This window comes from Giraffa tippelskirchi, chromosome 10 (genome assembly GCF_054371585.1).
Source record: "Giraffa tippelskirchi isolate mGirTip1 chromosome 10, T2T-mGirTip1v1.2.pri, whole genome shotgun sequence".
In the NCBI taxonomy this organism is placed as follows: domain Eukaryota; kingdom Metazoa; phylum Chordata; class Mammalia; order Artiodactyla; family Giraffidae; genus Giraffa; species Giraffa tippelskirchi.
In genome coordinates this window covers 154,452,786-154,470,702 of record NC_137284.1, presented here as the reverse complement: position 1 = coordinate 154,470,702, position 17,917 = coordinate 154,452,786, and the positions used below count along the sequence as shown (strand labels likewise).

The following is a 17,917-nucleotide window of genomic DNA, read 5'->3' as shown; positions in this document are numbered from 1 at the left end:
AAGCACATAGTCATTGCAATAGAGTAGCAGGAGCAGAGCATTTAAACAAAATCCAACCCTCTGTCATGATGAAAACAGGAAACAAATAGAAACAGAAGGGAATGTCTTCAGTCTAGTAGGCAACATCTAAGAAAAACTTACACTGAGAAACTGCAAGCTTTCCCTCAAGGTCAGGAACAAGACAAGGATGCCTGTTCTCACCACTTCTACTCAGCACTGTACAGGAAGTTCTATCCACAGCAATCAAGCAACAAAAATAAAGACACCCAAGTAGAAAAAGTCAGTCGCAAAACTGTTTGTATTTGTAGATGACTGCATATTTAAAAAGTCCTAATGAATCCACACAAAAAGTACCAGAATAAATGCATTCAGCAAGACTGCAGGATACAAGATCCAACAGGTGATTGGATTTCTGTACACCAGCAATGAATTTACAATTTCATTAACAATAGCATCAAACTTAATACTTAAGAGGACTAAATTTAACCAAAGCATTAAACTTAATACTTAGGGGTAGATTTAACCACATAAGTGTTTTAAAAAGGCTTGCATAATGAAAACTACGAAACACAGTTAAAAGAAATTACAGACAATCTGAATAAACGGAAAGACATCCATGTTCACAGATTAGAAGACTTGATATTGTTAGGATAGCAATTCTCCCAAAGCAACCTACAGATTTAATACAATCCCCTTCACAATTCCAACTGCCTATTTTGCAGAAACAGACAAGCGATTCTGAAATTTATATGGAAATACAAGGGACGCAGAACAGCTAACACAAGCTTGATAAAGAACAAAGTTGGATGTCTCAATTCCAAAACTTACTACAAAAAGACAATGTGGTACTGGCATAAGAAAAGACATTTAGATCAGTGGAAAAGAACTGAGAATCTAGAAATACATCTAGAACCAACTGATTTTCGACAAAGTTGCCAGTACCAACCAATAGGGGAAAAAATGTATAAAAATATCCAATCACTATGATGTACACCTGAAACTAATGTATTAATTTATACTTCAATTATACGTCAATAAAAAGTCAACTGTACTTCAAGAAAAAACCGGGAAAGAACCATCTTTGACCTTGGATTAGGCAATGATTCCTTAGACGTGAAACCAAAAGCAGAAGCAACACAAGAAAAATATTGTGGGCTTCATCAAAATTAAAATCATGTGCGTGATAAAGAAAATGAAAACCCACAGAATAGAGGGAATATCTGTAAATCATTTATCCAACAAGGGTCTACTACACAGAATATATGAAGAATTCTTGCAACTCAACAAAGCGACAAATAACCCAATTAAAAGTGGGCATAAACATCATTCGGGATATGCTGCTGCTGCTGCTAAGTCACCTCAGTCGTGTCCGACTCTGTGCGACCCCATAGACGGCAGCTCACCAGGCTCCGCCATCCCTGGGATTCTCCAGGCAAGAACACTGGAGTGGGTTGCCATTTCCTTCTCCAATGCATGAAAGGGAAAAGTGAAAGTGAAGCTGCTCAGTCGTGTCCGACTCTTCGTGACCCCATGCAGATAACCACAGTAAGGCACTACACTTCATATCCACTAAAATGGATGAGCCCCATGCTGGCAAGGATGCAGAGAAGGTGGAACTCTCACACACTGCTACTGAGAACTCAAGCTGGGCTAGCTGCTGTGGAACAGCCTGGCAATTCCTTCAAAAGAAAAATGTAAGTTGTCATGACTGTAATTCTGCAGCTAGGTTTATACCCAGGAGAACGGAAAGTACGCTCATCCAAAGATCTTTACACACATGTTCAAGGAGTGTTATTCATAATAACCAAAAGTAGGAACAACCCAAATGTGCATCAGCTGATAATGGACAGAGATGATATGGTCCATTCATATACTGGAATATATTTTTTCTATCACAAAAAGAGGATGAAGGTAGAGAGTAGTTATTGCTAACAGGTACTGGTTTCTTTTTACGTTGATGGAAATGTTTTGGATTTGGATGATGATGGTGGTTGTACAACTCTGTGAAAAACCACTGAGTAGTATAAAATGGTGAATTCAATGTTATGTGAAATGTAACTCAATAAAAAACGATCAGCAGGAAGGATAACATTTGGTGAAAATTTAAGTTTAGTAAGGGAAAGCGTAGCTGGAAAGAGGGCTGAGAACAAGCTAAATGAACAAGAGAAAAGCCTGCCGTGTGGATGTGTGTGTGTGTGGGTATATGTTACACTGAGTTTAAAAATTAAGCTTTTAACACATCAAGTGTTGAGCCCTAGAAGAAGAGCATATTCAGGGTCATGGATCCGTCCGCCCTCCCCAGGACGCAGAGGCTGGAGTACCATTTTGATCTGGGTGCTGTCTGTCAGCTGCTGCACGGCGTAGGCGTCCTCCGTGTTGTACTGGAGCAGGATGGCCATCTGGAATGTGGACGCCTTCAGGGCCCCATGTGAAGGAAAGAGAGGAAAGAGCTAAATGCTGGGCAACTCCCAAAAGAACTTACTTAGGAAACCAGTGCTCCGAATAGATGCAAAAAACAAAGCAGGAATAACACACGTCTCACAATTCTACCACGATCCGCTTCTTCCTGAAAGACGCTGTTCCCCACCTTTACAAACACTCGAGGATTTTGCACTTTCTTCCACGTTTTGTCTTTGTAAATACAGCCGACCCGTAAATGATGCAAACTGAATACTTAAGATGGGGTGTCTTTTTATGTAAATGATCTCAATAAAGTTTCATAATGTCTACTGATTAAAAGGGGGGGCGCTGAAATTTTAGGTAATGAAGTCTGAACTCAGAGATTCTTCTATATATACTTGGGAATAAAGAACACAATTTCAATTGCATAGGGGACCCTTGCCATGGGTTTGAACTGGGTGGGTCCATTTATTTGTGGATTTTTTTTCCCCCCAACAGTAAATAAAGACAGTGCTACAGATTTGAGGTTTGTTGAATCTGAAGATGTAAGGGAAGCATGGAAACGAGGTGCTGACTCAACTTTTGTGCAGATTTTCAACTGCCCAGGGGGTCAGTGCCCCAAACTCCCACGCTGCTCAAGGGTTAGAAATCTATAGATTTCTATAGAAATCCACATTCAAGCTGATAAAGACCTCTGGACCTGGTGTAACGGAGCATCATACACTTCAGTTTATCAGAGTAGAATTATTTAAAGTTTAATGAGCGGGTTGAGTCTGCAAAATGCCTTCAGAAGTTTCTTAACACTTACAGATTTATAATTGCTTTTATAAGCTTATAAGCACACGAGTGAACCCTTTTCAAGATGGAATCTTTAAGGGACAAGACCTTAACTGAAACTTTGGCTCCTATCAGCCAGGAGCCAGAGGAGGTCCCTTTTATCAGGCTGATGCTGAGCTTTCTCAGCGATAACACGGAAACCAAGTGACAGTTATCATCACGTGGCGCTCAGCACCGCAGTGAGTGGGTGCTGAGGCTGCCGTCAATATGAAGCTGCCCATCAAAGGAAAAGAGCTATTATCATAATTAAATACATAAAACTCCAACTTTTAAAGCTAGTATCTGGACACTTAATGTGTGTCAAGCAGAAGCTGTGTCAATGACTCTCTGCGACCCCATGGACTGCAGGCTCCTCTGTCCATGGGATTTCCCAGGCAAGAATGGGAAACCTGGAGTGGGTTGCCATTTCCTGCTCCAACATATCTTCCTGACTCAGGTATCGAACCTGCGTCTCTTACACTGGCAGGCAGCTTCTTTACCGCTGAGCCACCAGGGAAGCCCTCAAATACTTATTAAAATACATTTAATTTCATTTAGTCTTCACACCGCACACAAAGTCCAAGCACTAACATCCCCACCCCGACTTTTGTGGAGGAGAAAAGTGAGGTTCAGCATTATTGAGTAACTTCTCCCTTAGCTACAGAGAACTCACCTCTCTGACTCATAAAATCCAAGCTGTTTAACCTCGGTATTATTTTGCAGAAGCTTAAGTCCAGATTCTGTTGCATGTTACCGTTGGATTTCGACAATTCATCTTATCTTCATTTATATTAAAAAAATAAAAAAACCAACCTCCAAAATAAAAAGTGATCTTACCTGCAAAGTGTATCTGTTTTTGAAGCAGTTTGTTACTAATTCTCCTTTTGACAGCTGATATAACCATGTCAATTTTCTGCCACTGTGACGGCTGGCGTAAAAGGCTGTGAATCGCTGGTAACTCCGTTCCAGCTGCGTACAAAGTGGGGACAGCACTTGTGAAATATGTATATCAACACATCCTACGGTCAACATCTCTAAACACAAACACTGGCCCGAGTTTACAGGACAAAATGCTGACATAAGAGTGAAATACAAATATCAAGTGTTTATTATCTTCCAGAAGTCTGTTAATTTACACACGTTTGAAAGTACAATAAAAAAAAGTCTCTAGTCCAAGACAAGTAAGGATCACCACGACGTTCATCACAGAACTACGAGGTCCTACTTTCTGAGAGTAAACCACCACTGCTGAGTGGGATCGGAGGTGCCACCTCCTGACCCCACGCCGGCCAGCGCTCACGGCTGCCTGGGCACAGCTCGGCCAGCAGGAAGGCCTTCTGCAGGCAGCGGCATGAAGGTGCCCCTTCTCACCCCTGCCCAACACCAAGGGAACAGAAGAGGAACACATCCTTACCTCCGACGGCAAGGCAAACGTACAAGACTGCTGAAAGGGCCACGATCCGGAACTCAGTACTTGAATACTGAAATCCACTGGGGGAGGGGGAAAATTCAGGAATACATGAGCCTTATAAACGGGAAAATGCCAACAGAGCAGGTAAAGTTGAACTGCTTTTTATTAAAACACACTAAATGAAAAATCCTGCTTTAATATAAAACTAAGGATGAAACACACTAAATTTCAATTAAATTTAGTAAAGGGAAAGTGTTAGTCACTCAGTTGTGTCTGACTTTGCAGCCCCACAGACTGTAGCCCACCAGGCTTCTCTGTCCACGGGGATTCTCCAGACAAGAATACTGGAGTGGGTTGCCATTCCCTTCTCCAGGGGATCTTCCCCACCCTGGGATCTCCTGCATTGCAGGCGGATTCTTTACTGTCTGAGCCACCCGGGAAGTAAAGGGAAAAAGAGCCACAAATTCTTTCCCCACAGAGTGAGTCTTTCATTCCTCGTCTAACTCAGAATTATAACATCGCGTGCCTGTTTGGCTTCATCTGCTCTGGTTTTCAGCCACCAATAAGCTCAGTCCACTCAGGGCACACCTGAGTTCCTCAGGCTGGATGGCCCTAGAGCCTCAAACTCAAGACAGTGAGAAGCCCAAATCACCCGACTTCATTATGCTTTGTGTGGCACTGATGACTCTGTGTACAGCACAAAGACTGCACGTATCTAATACACATATAATCTATAAATTATACCATAATGTCATAACCGCAGATGGCTGGCAACAAGTCTGCTGGCACCATGGTCAAGTTTTACAACAGAATGGTGCTTTCGATTTGCGGCAAGTACAGCCTCATTTTTCATTTAAAAACAAGAGAATCACCATATGATGATGTTAGCGAAACCGGCCACCCCCTGCTGCCATCAGACCTTGCAGGAGCCCAGTGGGCCTCTGTGTCCGGACACCAGCCTGTCCTGATCCCCAACGGCAGTCAGGAGCCAGGTTTGACTGGTTATCTGTACGGCCAAGGCAGTTTCTTATAATGGAAGAAACTGCTAGAATGGAATCAAACTAAGGTGAAAAAACATTAACTGAAGCTTAAACTGTATGTGGTGCCCTGAGCTGGTGACCGGCCAGGGCGAGGCAGCCCAACAGCCGTGGGAGAGGTCAGGGCTCAGGACCCGAACACAAGACCCCCACCGGCTCGGCCCCTCGGGGGAAACGCCAACCCCCTTCCCCGGCTGTCACCTCCTGTCAACACACAGGAGGCGGGCGGTGTGTGGGGAGCGGACTTCCTGTGTGCCTGGCCCTGAATTTCTGATAAAGCTGCCGTCTCTCGCACTCACTACGAAGAGGGCCGCCTCCTCCAAGAGCCCTGCCTGGTCAAAGAAGCTCGGGAACCCGGGGATACTCACAGTCCAGCGGCTCGGAGTTCGTCAGGTGCTTTTTGAACTGCTCGTTCAAATCTTTGCTTACACCAATGTCTTGAAACATCCGCTGAAGTTTAGACGTATACTCAAAACCACAAGCTTGCTGAAATGAACCCAGACAACTGCCTTATTAACTTCTCCAGAGACAGAGATGTATACAGGGGAGTCTGATGGGGAGCATAGACACGGCAGATGCCGAACGGCAGTACTAAAGCTGCAACAGGTGACAGGATCTCACGGTATAAATATGCACTGATTAAAATCCATAGGCTATCAAAACCTACACAGCTGTAAACAGCACTGCCAGCAACTGTCACAGAACACAGTGACCACCACGCGGGCAGAAGAGCAAGGGTTTCTGACAGCGCGGGAGAACACCGCGACGACATGGTTCGCCTGTGTCTCTCGCCCGCAGCCGTGGACTGACCTGCCTGGCCCCCAACCCCCCATGTTGAAGTCCTAGGCTGATGGTACTTGGAGGTGGGGCCGCAGGGAGATAAGGAGGTTTAGGACAGGTCCTGAGGGTGGACCTCTATGTGCGGATTAGTGCAGCTTGGTCGTGAGAAGAGACCGAAGAGTTGGCAGGGTGGGGACGTGGCTGGGCGTCCTCAGGCAAGCTGGGAGCAGAGAGCCCACGCTGGACACTGAGCTGCCTGTACCTCGACCTGGGCTTCCCGGCGGCCTCTGCAGCTCTGAGAACACTTTTCTCCTGTCTGAGCCACTCAGTTACGGTATTCCGTCACAGCAGCCCGCACCGAGTAATATTCACATTAACTAATTTCACTGTGGTCACAGTGAAATACGCCGTAAAACATGGACCAGCACCTGAGAGGCCAGGTGCAGTGGGAGCTAAATTAAGAAATAAACGCTCAATAACCTGCTAACACTGATGCTTCTTGTCCTCCTGCAGACGTGGGGTTACTAACAGTCGACCAAGCCCAGAGAAATACAAAATGCCCCACTTGCTCAAGACCAACGAAACATAGGAGTGGAGGGTACACCATGTGGAACGATTCCTGGGGGGAGTGCACAGAGCTGGGGCCATGGCGCAGGAGCCAGGAGAGGACACGCTGGACGGGCTCAGCTGCAGCAGAGGGGCCTGTGTGTGTGCATGTCTGTGTCTGAGAATCTGTGCATGCGTGCACGTGGGCCCACGCACGAGTGTCGGGACAGCATAGGCAGCCCTACGACAGGGGCCTGGACGCGTCTTGACAACCATGGTGGGGGCCTGGACACGTCTCAATGACTGCGGTGGGGGGCCTGGACACGTCTCAATGACTATGGTGGGGGGCCTGGACAGGTCTCGATGACTATGGTGGGGGCCTGGACACGTCTCAATGACTGCAGTGGGGGCCTGGACATGTCTCAATGACTGTGGTGGGGGGCCTGGATATGTCTTGATGACTGTGGGGGGGGGTCCTGGACGTGTCTCGATGGCTGTGGTGGGCTCTCGCCGCGCCATCACAGCTGCCGGCTCGGCCCAGCCGACAGCCTGGAGGGACCGGGAGCCTTGGCGCCCAAGGCCGCGCGCTTCCGGGAGAAGCCGGCCTTTACCTTTAGCTTGGAGATCATGCTCGCCTCGGCGTCGTCGCTCGCACTGTTCTGGTGCACGAGCCTCTTGGCCAGCATCTTCGCGTAGAACTTCTGAAACACGTCCTTGTCCTCGATGTATTTGAAGACCACCATCTAGAAAGCCGCCAGAGAGCACACACAGCGCCTTACGCCCCGTCCCAGCCACAGGCCGGGAAGCAACATGTGGGTCTTGTTCTGTCCCACCCCGTGTGCTGACATTTAGAATGACAGAAGATACTGCCCCCATAATCTTTACTACTGTCATCAATTCCTTAAATCACATTAAGTTGGTCTAGACTTATGACTAATGAGAAAGGTACAAATGCTAAAATTACTCAGTACAGGAAGTAAAATCGGATTTAGAATAAAGTAAGTGTTTCTACTACTTTTCAGATGCCTTATATACATAACCTTAAAGCCATTTGTCAGAGAAAAAGTCCCTGAAAACCTGTGTAACCAGCCAGCACCTTACCACTTGGTTGAGCGTGTCTTCGAGCTCTGCTTCTTCTGGGTTCTTGGAACTGAAAATTTTTAAAAGGCACGGTGTTTTATTAATACAACAAATCAGCAAATGTTTACCAAACAAGCACCTCTTTGCCACACTACCATATCCGAATGTGGTTCAAACAGTGAGTTCTTTTTCAGATCAGCACGTGGATGAGGGAAGGTTAGCTTTTCTAACCTGTGGCAATTTGGCAATCTTATATTTTGTCTATTTCATAATCTATTCTTCCAAATAATCATTTAGAATATCCACTATAAAAATTAAAAGTTCCCCGAAACATTCTGAATCAAGTTTTCCTTTAAGATAACCCATTTTAATGTAAGTAAATTAGCTTCACTTTTCTAATTGCTTTCCTCAATATGCTTGAACTTAACTTTGAAAAAATAAACGGCCATGCAATGGGCCACCAGCTAAAGGCAGCGAGAGGGTTTCTAAACTGCCTCCCCAGTGGTCCCTTCCACTTGTTATTAATCTACAAAACAGACGGCTGTTCTTTAGCAACTGATTTGTTCCCTCTAGTCTATGAACAAATAATAATTGAAAAGTGATTTCAGGACAAACAAAAATGTAAAAGTTTTGCTCCAAGAGTCCTCTTTAATAAACAAGATCCCTATAAATTCATCTAAAATGACCCAACCACCAAACAGGCTCTGAAGAGGTGCTCCTGCTTCAGAACGGTTGGCTCAAAAGCCCGTGCTTCTCCCTGAGAGCCTGGGGCCGTGTCCCTCTCCTCAAAGGTCCCCTTGGTGGCCACTCGCGTCTAGTCACTAACGCACGCTCATTAGAGCGGCACCTCGGAGCTCTCCGCCACTCTGCATGCGTCAGCCGCCTTAACGAAAGAACAGTCCATCAACAGACTCGATGAGACAGTTTCTGAAAAGACAATGGCTGAAAAAGCAGCTGTGTGTCCTGCCAAACAAACTCAAGCTCTGCCAGAGTGCCTGCGTATTTAAAATACGAAAGTTTTTCATTTGATAGAACCCCAAATTTTAGCCTTTTAGCTAGGAGGGTCACGCTCACACCGTCTACAATTACAGACGTTAGAAATGTAAGAAAACCGTGAACTGGGCACATAACACGTAACATGAAGTGACTTTCAGGAAGACAAAGAAGGTGTACTTGGTTTACAGTATTTTTCTCAAAAGGTACAAAAAAATTACAACGTAATACATGTAACAGAAATTTTAACTTCTCATCTAGAGGCTGAAATTTTAAGTGGGTCTACTAAGAAAACGCACAAAGGCACAAGTACCTCTTCTTCAACAGGGAGTCACAGTATCGAGCCAGCAACTCGGGGGATTTGCTAGATGACTGAGCCATTTTGGTAACCGCGTTGTTGTTTATGAAGCGACCGCAAGCCTGCAGATCACAGAAACACAGTCAAGAGGCCAGTGTGCCGTTCGCCCGGTCCCGAACGGAGCCACAGGTCAGCACACCTACCTTGTCCAGCGCGGCCACGAAGCCAGCATCATTGTTGAATGCCGACATCACCAGGGCGTTGTATTTTTTATGAACATCCAACACTGTCTGTACATACATTTTGGGGTCCTTGGGTAGAGGGGAAAAACAGACACAGGTTGGCTCCTGGGGACTAGACTGTATACTCACATGCTACTGGAAAATATTCCAAAGATCTGCATCCTTCTTCAAAGATGCTAACAAGTAAGATCAAGAAACAGTTCACATCCCATCGTCAAAACTCATAGGACATTCTCTTATACGTGTAAGAAAAGAAAATATATTCTCTGCGCTCAAAATGAAATACTAATTTTGAGCTACATGAAAAAGTGATTTCTCAAATTATCTGAAAACTCAAAGGAACCACACAAAACAAATTTTCAAAGTGATAGCTCTGCTTTGCCTACTTTTGCTGTTGAAAATTTCATATTCTGGACTTTGTCTTGGCTGGGGAAACCGGTCAATAAGTTACTTAGAACTTAGCTGAGCAGGCAATGCAAGAATAATGTAGGTTTGAGGTCTCAGGACGCATGGGCAAGGGCAGGGGTGGGTCGCATGTGGCAGTGAGCGTCTTGACTAGTACATCCGGGAAATCTGAAGATGGACGAGGACAAGTAAAGAGAACTAGGGTGGGAAAGGCCAGGCCCGGAGACCGTCAGCACACCGGGCGATCGGCGGGGTGGCCACCGGGAGTCTCTGGACGGAAGAACAGAAAGGAGATATGAGAACAAGCCTCAGGGAAGGTTTCGGGAGCGCTGCAGAAGGCAGGCAGGAAGGATGGGGCCGGAGGAGACAGTCCTGGGTCATACCAAGACCAGAGTGGCCAACCCCGAGGGCTGGCCGCGTGTCAGAGGGCGGACTGAGCTCGCAGGCCTGGTCCATCACACTGTGGGGTCGGGGCAGTCGGCCTCCCCCTTAGAGACAAGGAAACAAAGTCAGGGGCGGGCACCCGGCCAGCGGAGTCAGGCCTGATGCGGGAAGCCTGCTCCTGAGGGTCTCTGAGAGAGGAAAGGGCCCGGGGAGAAGTTGGGCAGATAGGCGGAGCCCAGGCGGTGCTGCCGGACAGGGGGCTTGGCCCGAGCGCAAGGCTCCGCGGCCAGCACGTCACTAACAGGAGGCGTCAATGGTTTGCCAACGCTCCCCAATTCCTGACAGGCATTTCTCGTTGGGTACAGGAATGAAAAACCAGAACTCCCCCAATTCCAATTATTCTGCATTTCTGTGACACTTGACTTGATTTTGGGTCACCATTAAATCACTCTTCTGTGATAGGGTTATACCAAGAGGTTCAGAGGTTTTCTGTTAAAGATATAATAAACATGCCAGGCCTATTATTACGAACAAAAGTACTGTGACAAGATTTTCATTTCAGTGACATGTAAAGTGGCCTCTACCGTGCAAACATTTGATAAAATGTTAAAAGGGAACCTAACACAAAAAACTGCCAATAAAAATCACTTAAAATACTGAAAGCAGATGCCACATATATTTAATGTTTAAAATTTTTTCTATCTGAAAACTTAGAACACACACACACAGCATTAACTGTCCCATCGTACAATCCTGCTTTTAGTTTCAGGAGAACGATTCCAGGTGTAGAAGTTTCTTGCATTCTGTATTAACGGTCTGATTCCCAAAGCTGTATCCAAAAGTACCTGTCTGGTCTGTCGGCAGATGTCTTATTTCAGATAAACTCATTTCTTTTCTTTTTTTTAACAATGAAAATACTGTCTACTTAATTTTGATTTTGCCATTGGAATTGATACCGCTTTTGCCGATTCAGATTTTAGATTGTTTTCTAACTTCATGTCAAATTATTTCTCATCGTTCATACTGTTTTTCTCTTGGCATTGGTTCTTTTACAGTATCTAGCAAGAGCTTTAACCTCCAAGTACCCAAACACTGGAAAATGCCAGCAAACACTATCACATAGTAAGATTATTAGCAGCATTACAAAGAATCACATATCAAAACTGCCAATTTAAGGACTTAATTTGCTTCCAAACCTTGCTGTTTCTTGGAACATCACTCACAGGATTGATACGAAGTGTATTATGAATATAAACAGATTAATATTTACTTCGTTTGCAAGAATGACTGCCTCTTAGGAGCAGAGAAGGACACACACACATTTATAACTGGGCACTGCCCAGGAGGGAAGGCTGACCCACTGGACTGCCCCTCTGCCTCAGCCTGGTTCCCAGAGACAGCCTGAAGCTCAGAGGCCCCGCCTCAGCACCCCTGCCCTCGCTCTGGACCCTCATCGATGGAGTCCTCTGAACCAGCAGAGTCTCTATGCTGACCATTATGTTTGCAGGAGAACTACATGCTTTTCCCGGTTTTCTTCATTCCTTGACCGATTTTTCTCAGATCCAGGATTTGGAAGAAACATAAAAGTCCCAAGAAAAGCCAGGTATGAATTCCCCATGGGAAGACAGATCTTCTCTAAGGGAACAGAAATCTTCAGACTCCAATTCCAGGTCCTTTCTGCTAACAGAAGACCCAGCCAGCGGCTGGTAAGAAGCGAGGGTGCGAATGGAACCCCGTAAGGGAAGACCGTGTCAAGGCACTGAGCCCTGGAGACTCGCATTAGCATCTGAGACCCAGAGAGAAGCCACCTCGGAGCCTGCCAAGGGCAGATGGAGACAGGGGCACACAGGAGTAGCACAGAGGAGGGAGTGTAAGGAAGGAGCCGTCGGCAGTGTCAAGTGGGGGAGAAAACGTTCAGAAGGTGAGTGATTTAGCAACCCCGAGGTAAATGGAGATGTGCAGGAGCTGTTTCCGAGGGCCTCGGATGGCAGCGTCACAAAAGCAAGAGAGGTGAGGGCAGAGGAAAGGCCAGCTGGATGAAATGCATGCTTTTTTAAGAACATGAAGATGCGAATTTTGGATTTTTTAAAAAAAATGAATGGAGTAGTTAGTACTCTGTGTGATTACTCTTACTACACAAGAATTCTCTGCATGTAAGAAACATGACACCGGTCAGGCTGGTCCCAGAGGGATCTCGTCCAACGCCTTCGTGATTGGCATCTTTCTGCCTGTGGCTGGCACATTCCTCTCCAGACCAGATGTCCCCACTTGGCTCACACAACCTGCCGTGGATGCAGGGAGATTCCTGAACTGTGTGCGTCAGAGCCGGCCTGACCCCCCCGCCCCCGCCACCTCCCCCCGCCCCCCGGTCCTGCTGCTCTCTGCACTTCTATTTACATTTCTTTTCAGTCCACATTTTATTGTAAAAAAGATTCAGATATATTCAAAATCACAAAGAACCGTAAAACTCGCCCCCTGTATTCACTGTCCACCTTCAACAATCATCCGACATGAACTCTGTCCATTACAGAGTCTAACTGCCTCATTCCTTCTCTGCGTCCCCATCACCAGCCGTGTCATTTCTATCTGAACCACTCTTAACAAACCTAACCGGTATGCTAACAATTCTTCTTCCTTTTAATCCATTTTCCACATGGTAGCAATTTTATTTAAAAAAAAAAAAAAGGAGAAAAGAAAGAAAAACACAGTCAATTTCAGGATTATACCGCTTAACCTGGTTTCCTCTTGTCCTTGGAATTAAGGAGTATCACTGACCTAGCCTTCGGGGTCTCCCTGGTCTGGCCAGTCCAGGCCACCCTCTCAGTTTTACCTGCACCCCGTCCCCTCTTCCTGTCCCAGCAGACCTCTTGGGGGCTCTGTGTGGGATCCCAGCTGCCAACCTTGGATTCGTCACCAGTATTTTCTCAGAGAACCTCCCTGAACCCTGGACAGCAGGCCTCCCCCCTCACACGACGGTCAGCATCCTTGTGGGGTGCTGCTCAGGCTGCCCCCCTTGCCGGGCCTGAGCTCAAAGACCGAGAAGTTCATGGTCTCATCTGACTGGGCCAGGAACCAGGCGCGGCCACTTCAGGGCGGGCAGGTGCATAGCAAGGCTAAGCCAGAACTGAGTTCAGTGTGGGGGATAAAGTCCGATTTGGGTAAGAGGAGGCTCCCCTGATGGGTCTGCCTGTGGAAGGACTGAAGCTTCCCCCTACAGGGGGAGGAGAGAAGGGAGCTTCTTGGTTACACGAAGGACATGGTGAGTCTCCTCAGAGCCTGTTGATCACAGACTCAAAATGGACATTTATTTGTGTATTTTTTTTTCTTCAGGAAAAAAGGTTGTTCTCTTCATCTCATGGCAAGACAGAGGACAAATTTAACCGCATGTTTTCTGGACCAATCTGCACTGTCATCATGTTATCAGTTCTCTGTGATAAAAATGGTCAGTTGGACTTACTGTAAAAAACTGTTTCCTTTTATCCTAAAACAGCTCCTTGGTCCCCTCTCTCTTTTCCCACATCAACTGCATCAAAACTAATACACTTCTTTTTTTCTGTCTTTCTGTTTAAGTTTTATGATGGAAAATTTTCAACATATTCAAACTGAGAAACAGTAAAATCAGACACCATGAGTCATCACCCAACGCTCAGCAGTGCTGGTCTAGGACCGTCTCCCACCTGCTCCGGACTCTGGGAGACCTGAGGCTGAGTGCGCCTTCCCCCGGACCACACGAAGCTGCAGCACACTCCACACGCAAGGCTCCTGGGCAGGTGTGCCTCTGCGTGGATCCACAGGGAGGATGAGTCAGGACTAAGTTCTTATATTTGGGAATTTTACTCCAGAGAGAAAGGGAATCTTGGATATATCACTTAACCCTACATCAGCCAGAAGCACCCAGCACCGTGTGACTCTGTTTATTCTGGGGTAAGTATGTACTCAGTTCAGTTCTTATAATTACATCTAAGCCGACTTCTCAACTCAAACCATAGAACTTTTTTTCACAAGTCTGATATATGGCCTCAAACTCACTCCTTGGTCTTACACTGAAAAACACGCTTGTCAGAGCTCCCTGATTTTATGTCTGTCTTCCAAATTCTCCATTTTAAGTGCTCCTCTTTCAAGTAGTCACTCCCAATCCTGGAGCCAGCAGCCCTAGGCTGCTCCTGAAAATGCCTTTCCATCTCAAGAGAACATTTTTTTTTTCCCCAAACCTGCAAATAAACGTTGACAACTTTGTGCCCCAGTCCAGGTCTGCAGCCCAACTCCCACTGTTAGACCGACAGCCCCGTTGGACATCAAAGTATCTACAAGCCCACTCTTGCTGGGTTATATTTCAGGTCCAGTTAGACTGAAGCCACTCAGTCACGATGCAGTTTCAAAGAGGACTTTGTGCTTATCTGTTGCCATTTCTGCCCTAAAGACAGTAATGAAACATTCTCTATACCTGATTTATGAAGACTTCTTTGTAGAGAACAATAGCACCCGGACTGCTGCAGAACAGAGTGCTAATTAAAAATTCAACATGAAACCAACTGTATCATCAAGTATTCATTAGCAAGTACTTACAAGTCTGTATTGACTCTTTTCCTGAACTTCATTCTGCTATAAAATTTTGGTGTCAGGGGAAATTACAAAGCCACCCAATGACCTGATATAGTTTTACTTTGTCTTTACGTTGTATGTGGATGACTTTCCACACAGCTGGTGTTCATTTTAGACGGGCCATTAGGAAAGGTATTATCAGTTTTGAATGCTGCTAAGAGTCATTCCTCAGAGCTGAGGGCTCGCTCCTTATGATCACTGTGAATCAAGGAGCTGACCGTACGTCACAGTACTGCCAACCGTCTTTTCCAGCAAGCTTTCTGTACTGATGGAAACACTGGAGGCAAACCTGTGACCCACCTCTCTCAAGAGACCAGACCTCACCACGTCCCTGCGCACACTCTGAGCGCCATTCACTCTTCTGGACTCAGCTTCGCTTGTTTCCAACCCTCATTCTGCTGCTCTGTTTCCTTTATCCTATTGCCTTTTACGTCCCGTGTAAGCCCCTGAATCCTGCTGGAAACAGAGAGGAGTATCACAAAGACCCATGTGTACTGAGACCCTGTTCTGTGTGAGGCACAGTGCCGGGCTGAGGGCACGTCGGTGGATAAAGCCACCTCTGCAGGAGACACTTACAGAGACATCTGAAACGTAAGGAGTGTGAACGCCATGTAAACAGTCCAACATGATGCTATTTCCAAGGGGTAGCCGAGAAAGGCTTTGGGGGAGGAATGGCATTTGAGGGTATCGGAAGATGAAGGTGTTTAATAGACGGGGGAAAAAGAAGGCATACATCTGGGCAGAGAGAAGAACCAGGCAGGTCTCAGTCCAGCACGTGTATGGTGGTGTGAAGACCCGTGGCCGGTCCAGACTCAGTAAGAAATGACTCCATCTCAGGGGACGAATGCTGCCAGGGGCGAAGGGGGAGGGCGGGGGCACCTCACCCACAGCTGCCCCGCTGAGCTAAGGGTGGAGGAGGGCACGGAGGTCTGAGAAGACAAGGTGAGACCCGAGGAGAGAACAGAGACAAGGTGCCTCACACGGGGACCCCTGGGCTCAGAGCCGGGCCACAGATCCTTGCGGAATGAATGAAAATAACTTCAATTTTCTCTGCAGCATATGTTGGCCCTTTGAGTTACAGCACCAGCCACCATCATGCAGCTGGGTGCTGTGGCAGATAAAACCAAGAACCCAGCCGGCCACGCCGTGGGCTTCGATCTTTGTAAACGAACCTGAAGCTGTGGGCTCTGCTTCAAGACTGCTCCCCTCAAGTCTCCTCCTGTATCTGACCATTCTCCTACAAATCGTCACGACACTGCCAGCGACTGAGCACGTGTGTCGGGCTCCGGCCCGTCTACCTAAGCATAACATGGAACGTGCTGACTGACCTGGGCGCCCACTCTCTCCTTTCTGTCCAGAGTCCAGACGTGGGGTGACTCGCCTATGAAACAAACCTGCCTATTAAAACAATGATCTGATCCTCTGTTCAGCTCAAAAGCAGTTTAAAACCATCTCTGAAGATTCCTTGGTGTACAAGGTTCTGAAGTCCTCCAGGAGCCTCCGTGCAGCATGCTGACAGCGTGGCTGGGCACGCCTGTCCTCAGTCACCAGCCTCTGAAGCCTGACAGCTCTCATCCTCCGCTGGAATCTCACGTGACGGCGGGTGGGCTGGTCCACACTGAGCTGCCTTGGCCTGAGGCCCTCGTCCCGAGAGGAGTCCTGATCCCCAGCCTTGTTCTCGAGTGTCCCCCGGCCTGGGGGCGCAGCAGGTACAAGACGCAGCGCGTCTAAAAGCAGCACGTGTGTTCAGGCTTTCAGCCACACTTCACGGGGGGAGAACTGCCAGTTTCTCTTTGGGTGAAGTGAGGGGGACCCCACAAGGGGAATTCCCTGGGCACCGGTTACCCAGGAACACATGTGATTCTCAAATCCATTTAACTATGAAAAATATGCCTTCAGAAAATTCTTAAAGACGTTCTGATGTTTCTAGCACATAAATACTATTTGAATCACATTACAAACTTAAAACCTGTAAAAATTTCAGCCTACATCAGATTTATTAGCAGTAAAACATGCTTTCCAGCCAAATGGATGGCTACCCTGCCTTATAGCTAAACTGGGTGTTGAATTAACAACTGGGAAAACCTTACGTTTTATCTTCATCAAGGTGGCCCCTTTTGAGTTGCATGTACGTGCACACATGCGTGTGTGTGTGTGTACCTGTGTCTGTGTGTCAGACTCTGAATTCAACAAGGAATATTCAGAGTTTGGACACAAGAAAAATCATCATATAATTTTTACATAATTAAAAAAATTAAACAGAACTGTACACCTGATAAAAACTGCAATTCTCACTGCTGAGCACTGCGTACTTTCGTGTAAGAAGCCCCTTACAAGCATTAAGTATTCTTTATTCACAAAACCTCCAGAAGGTGGTCACCATCATTAGTCTTTCTTCCTAACTGCCACAGACAGGACAAGCGAGTAAGCAACGCGGTCAGCAGTCAGTGAGCGGTGGAGCTGGATCTGAGCCCGGATGGACCGTCCCTGGGATCTGTGTGTCTCGATGCTGGGACCTCACTCTGAACCCTGGAGACCTCTTCCACAGCACCCACCAACAAGCCTGCCCCTGCCGTCTGCTAAGTGTGAAGTGTATTATTGTATAAAATGCTAAGGTGTCTTTACACTCTTCCCTCCGATAATCCACAGATGTGGCAACAAGTGATGCAGTAAGCCCTGTAATGAAAAGTGGAAAAAGGAGCCCCCAAAGATTAATAGGAAAATAGACTCAAAATACTTTACACCAAACACAGTAAAATCAGGGACAAAAAGTTTTCTGACTCAGGCAGAAGAACCAACTGTGTTCTAGAAGCTTTTCTTCTCCATTAGCTGTCCCAAACACTATCGAAATTAAAGCTCACAATAGGGACAAACCTGAAGACAATTTACCTGTCTCAGAAACATGCGATACTATTTTACTATG

At 46.6% G+C, this 17,917-nt stretch overlaps 1 protein-coding gene across 12 annotated transcripts in view; it reads right to left on the bottom strand.

Annotated features, from left to right (window-relative positions):
- The window catches only part of CUL1 (cullin 1), an 89,539-nt gene that overhangs the window by 3,752 nt on the left and 67,870 nt on the right, over positions 1–17,917 (bottom strand). For all 12 annotated transcript variants that reach the window (XR_014067720.1, XM_081537204.1, XM_081537205.1 and 9 more), the window contains 8 exons: positions 9,565–9,672; positions 9,377–9,483; positions 8,092–8,140; positions 7,602–7,733; positions 6,033–6,150; positions 4,631–4,707; positions 4,054–4,185; positions 2,322–2,414 (listed from right to left, as the gene is read on the bottom strand). Coding sequence is in view for 11 of the 12 variants with exons in the window: in XM_081537204.1 (XP_081393330.1) it covers positions 2,322–2,414; positions 4,054–4,185; positions 4,631–4,707; positions 6,033–6,150; positions 7,602–7,733; positions 8,092–8,140; positions 9,377–9,483; positions 9,565–9,672 (816 nt within the window). In the remaining variant the exon portion in view is untranslated. The remainder of the gene's footprint in view (positions 1–2,321; positions 2,415–4,053; positions 4,186–4,630; positions 4,708–6,032; positions 6,151–7,601; positions 7,734–8,091; positions 8,141–9,376; positions 9,484–9,564; positions 9,673–17,917) is intronic.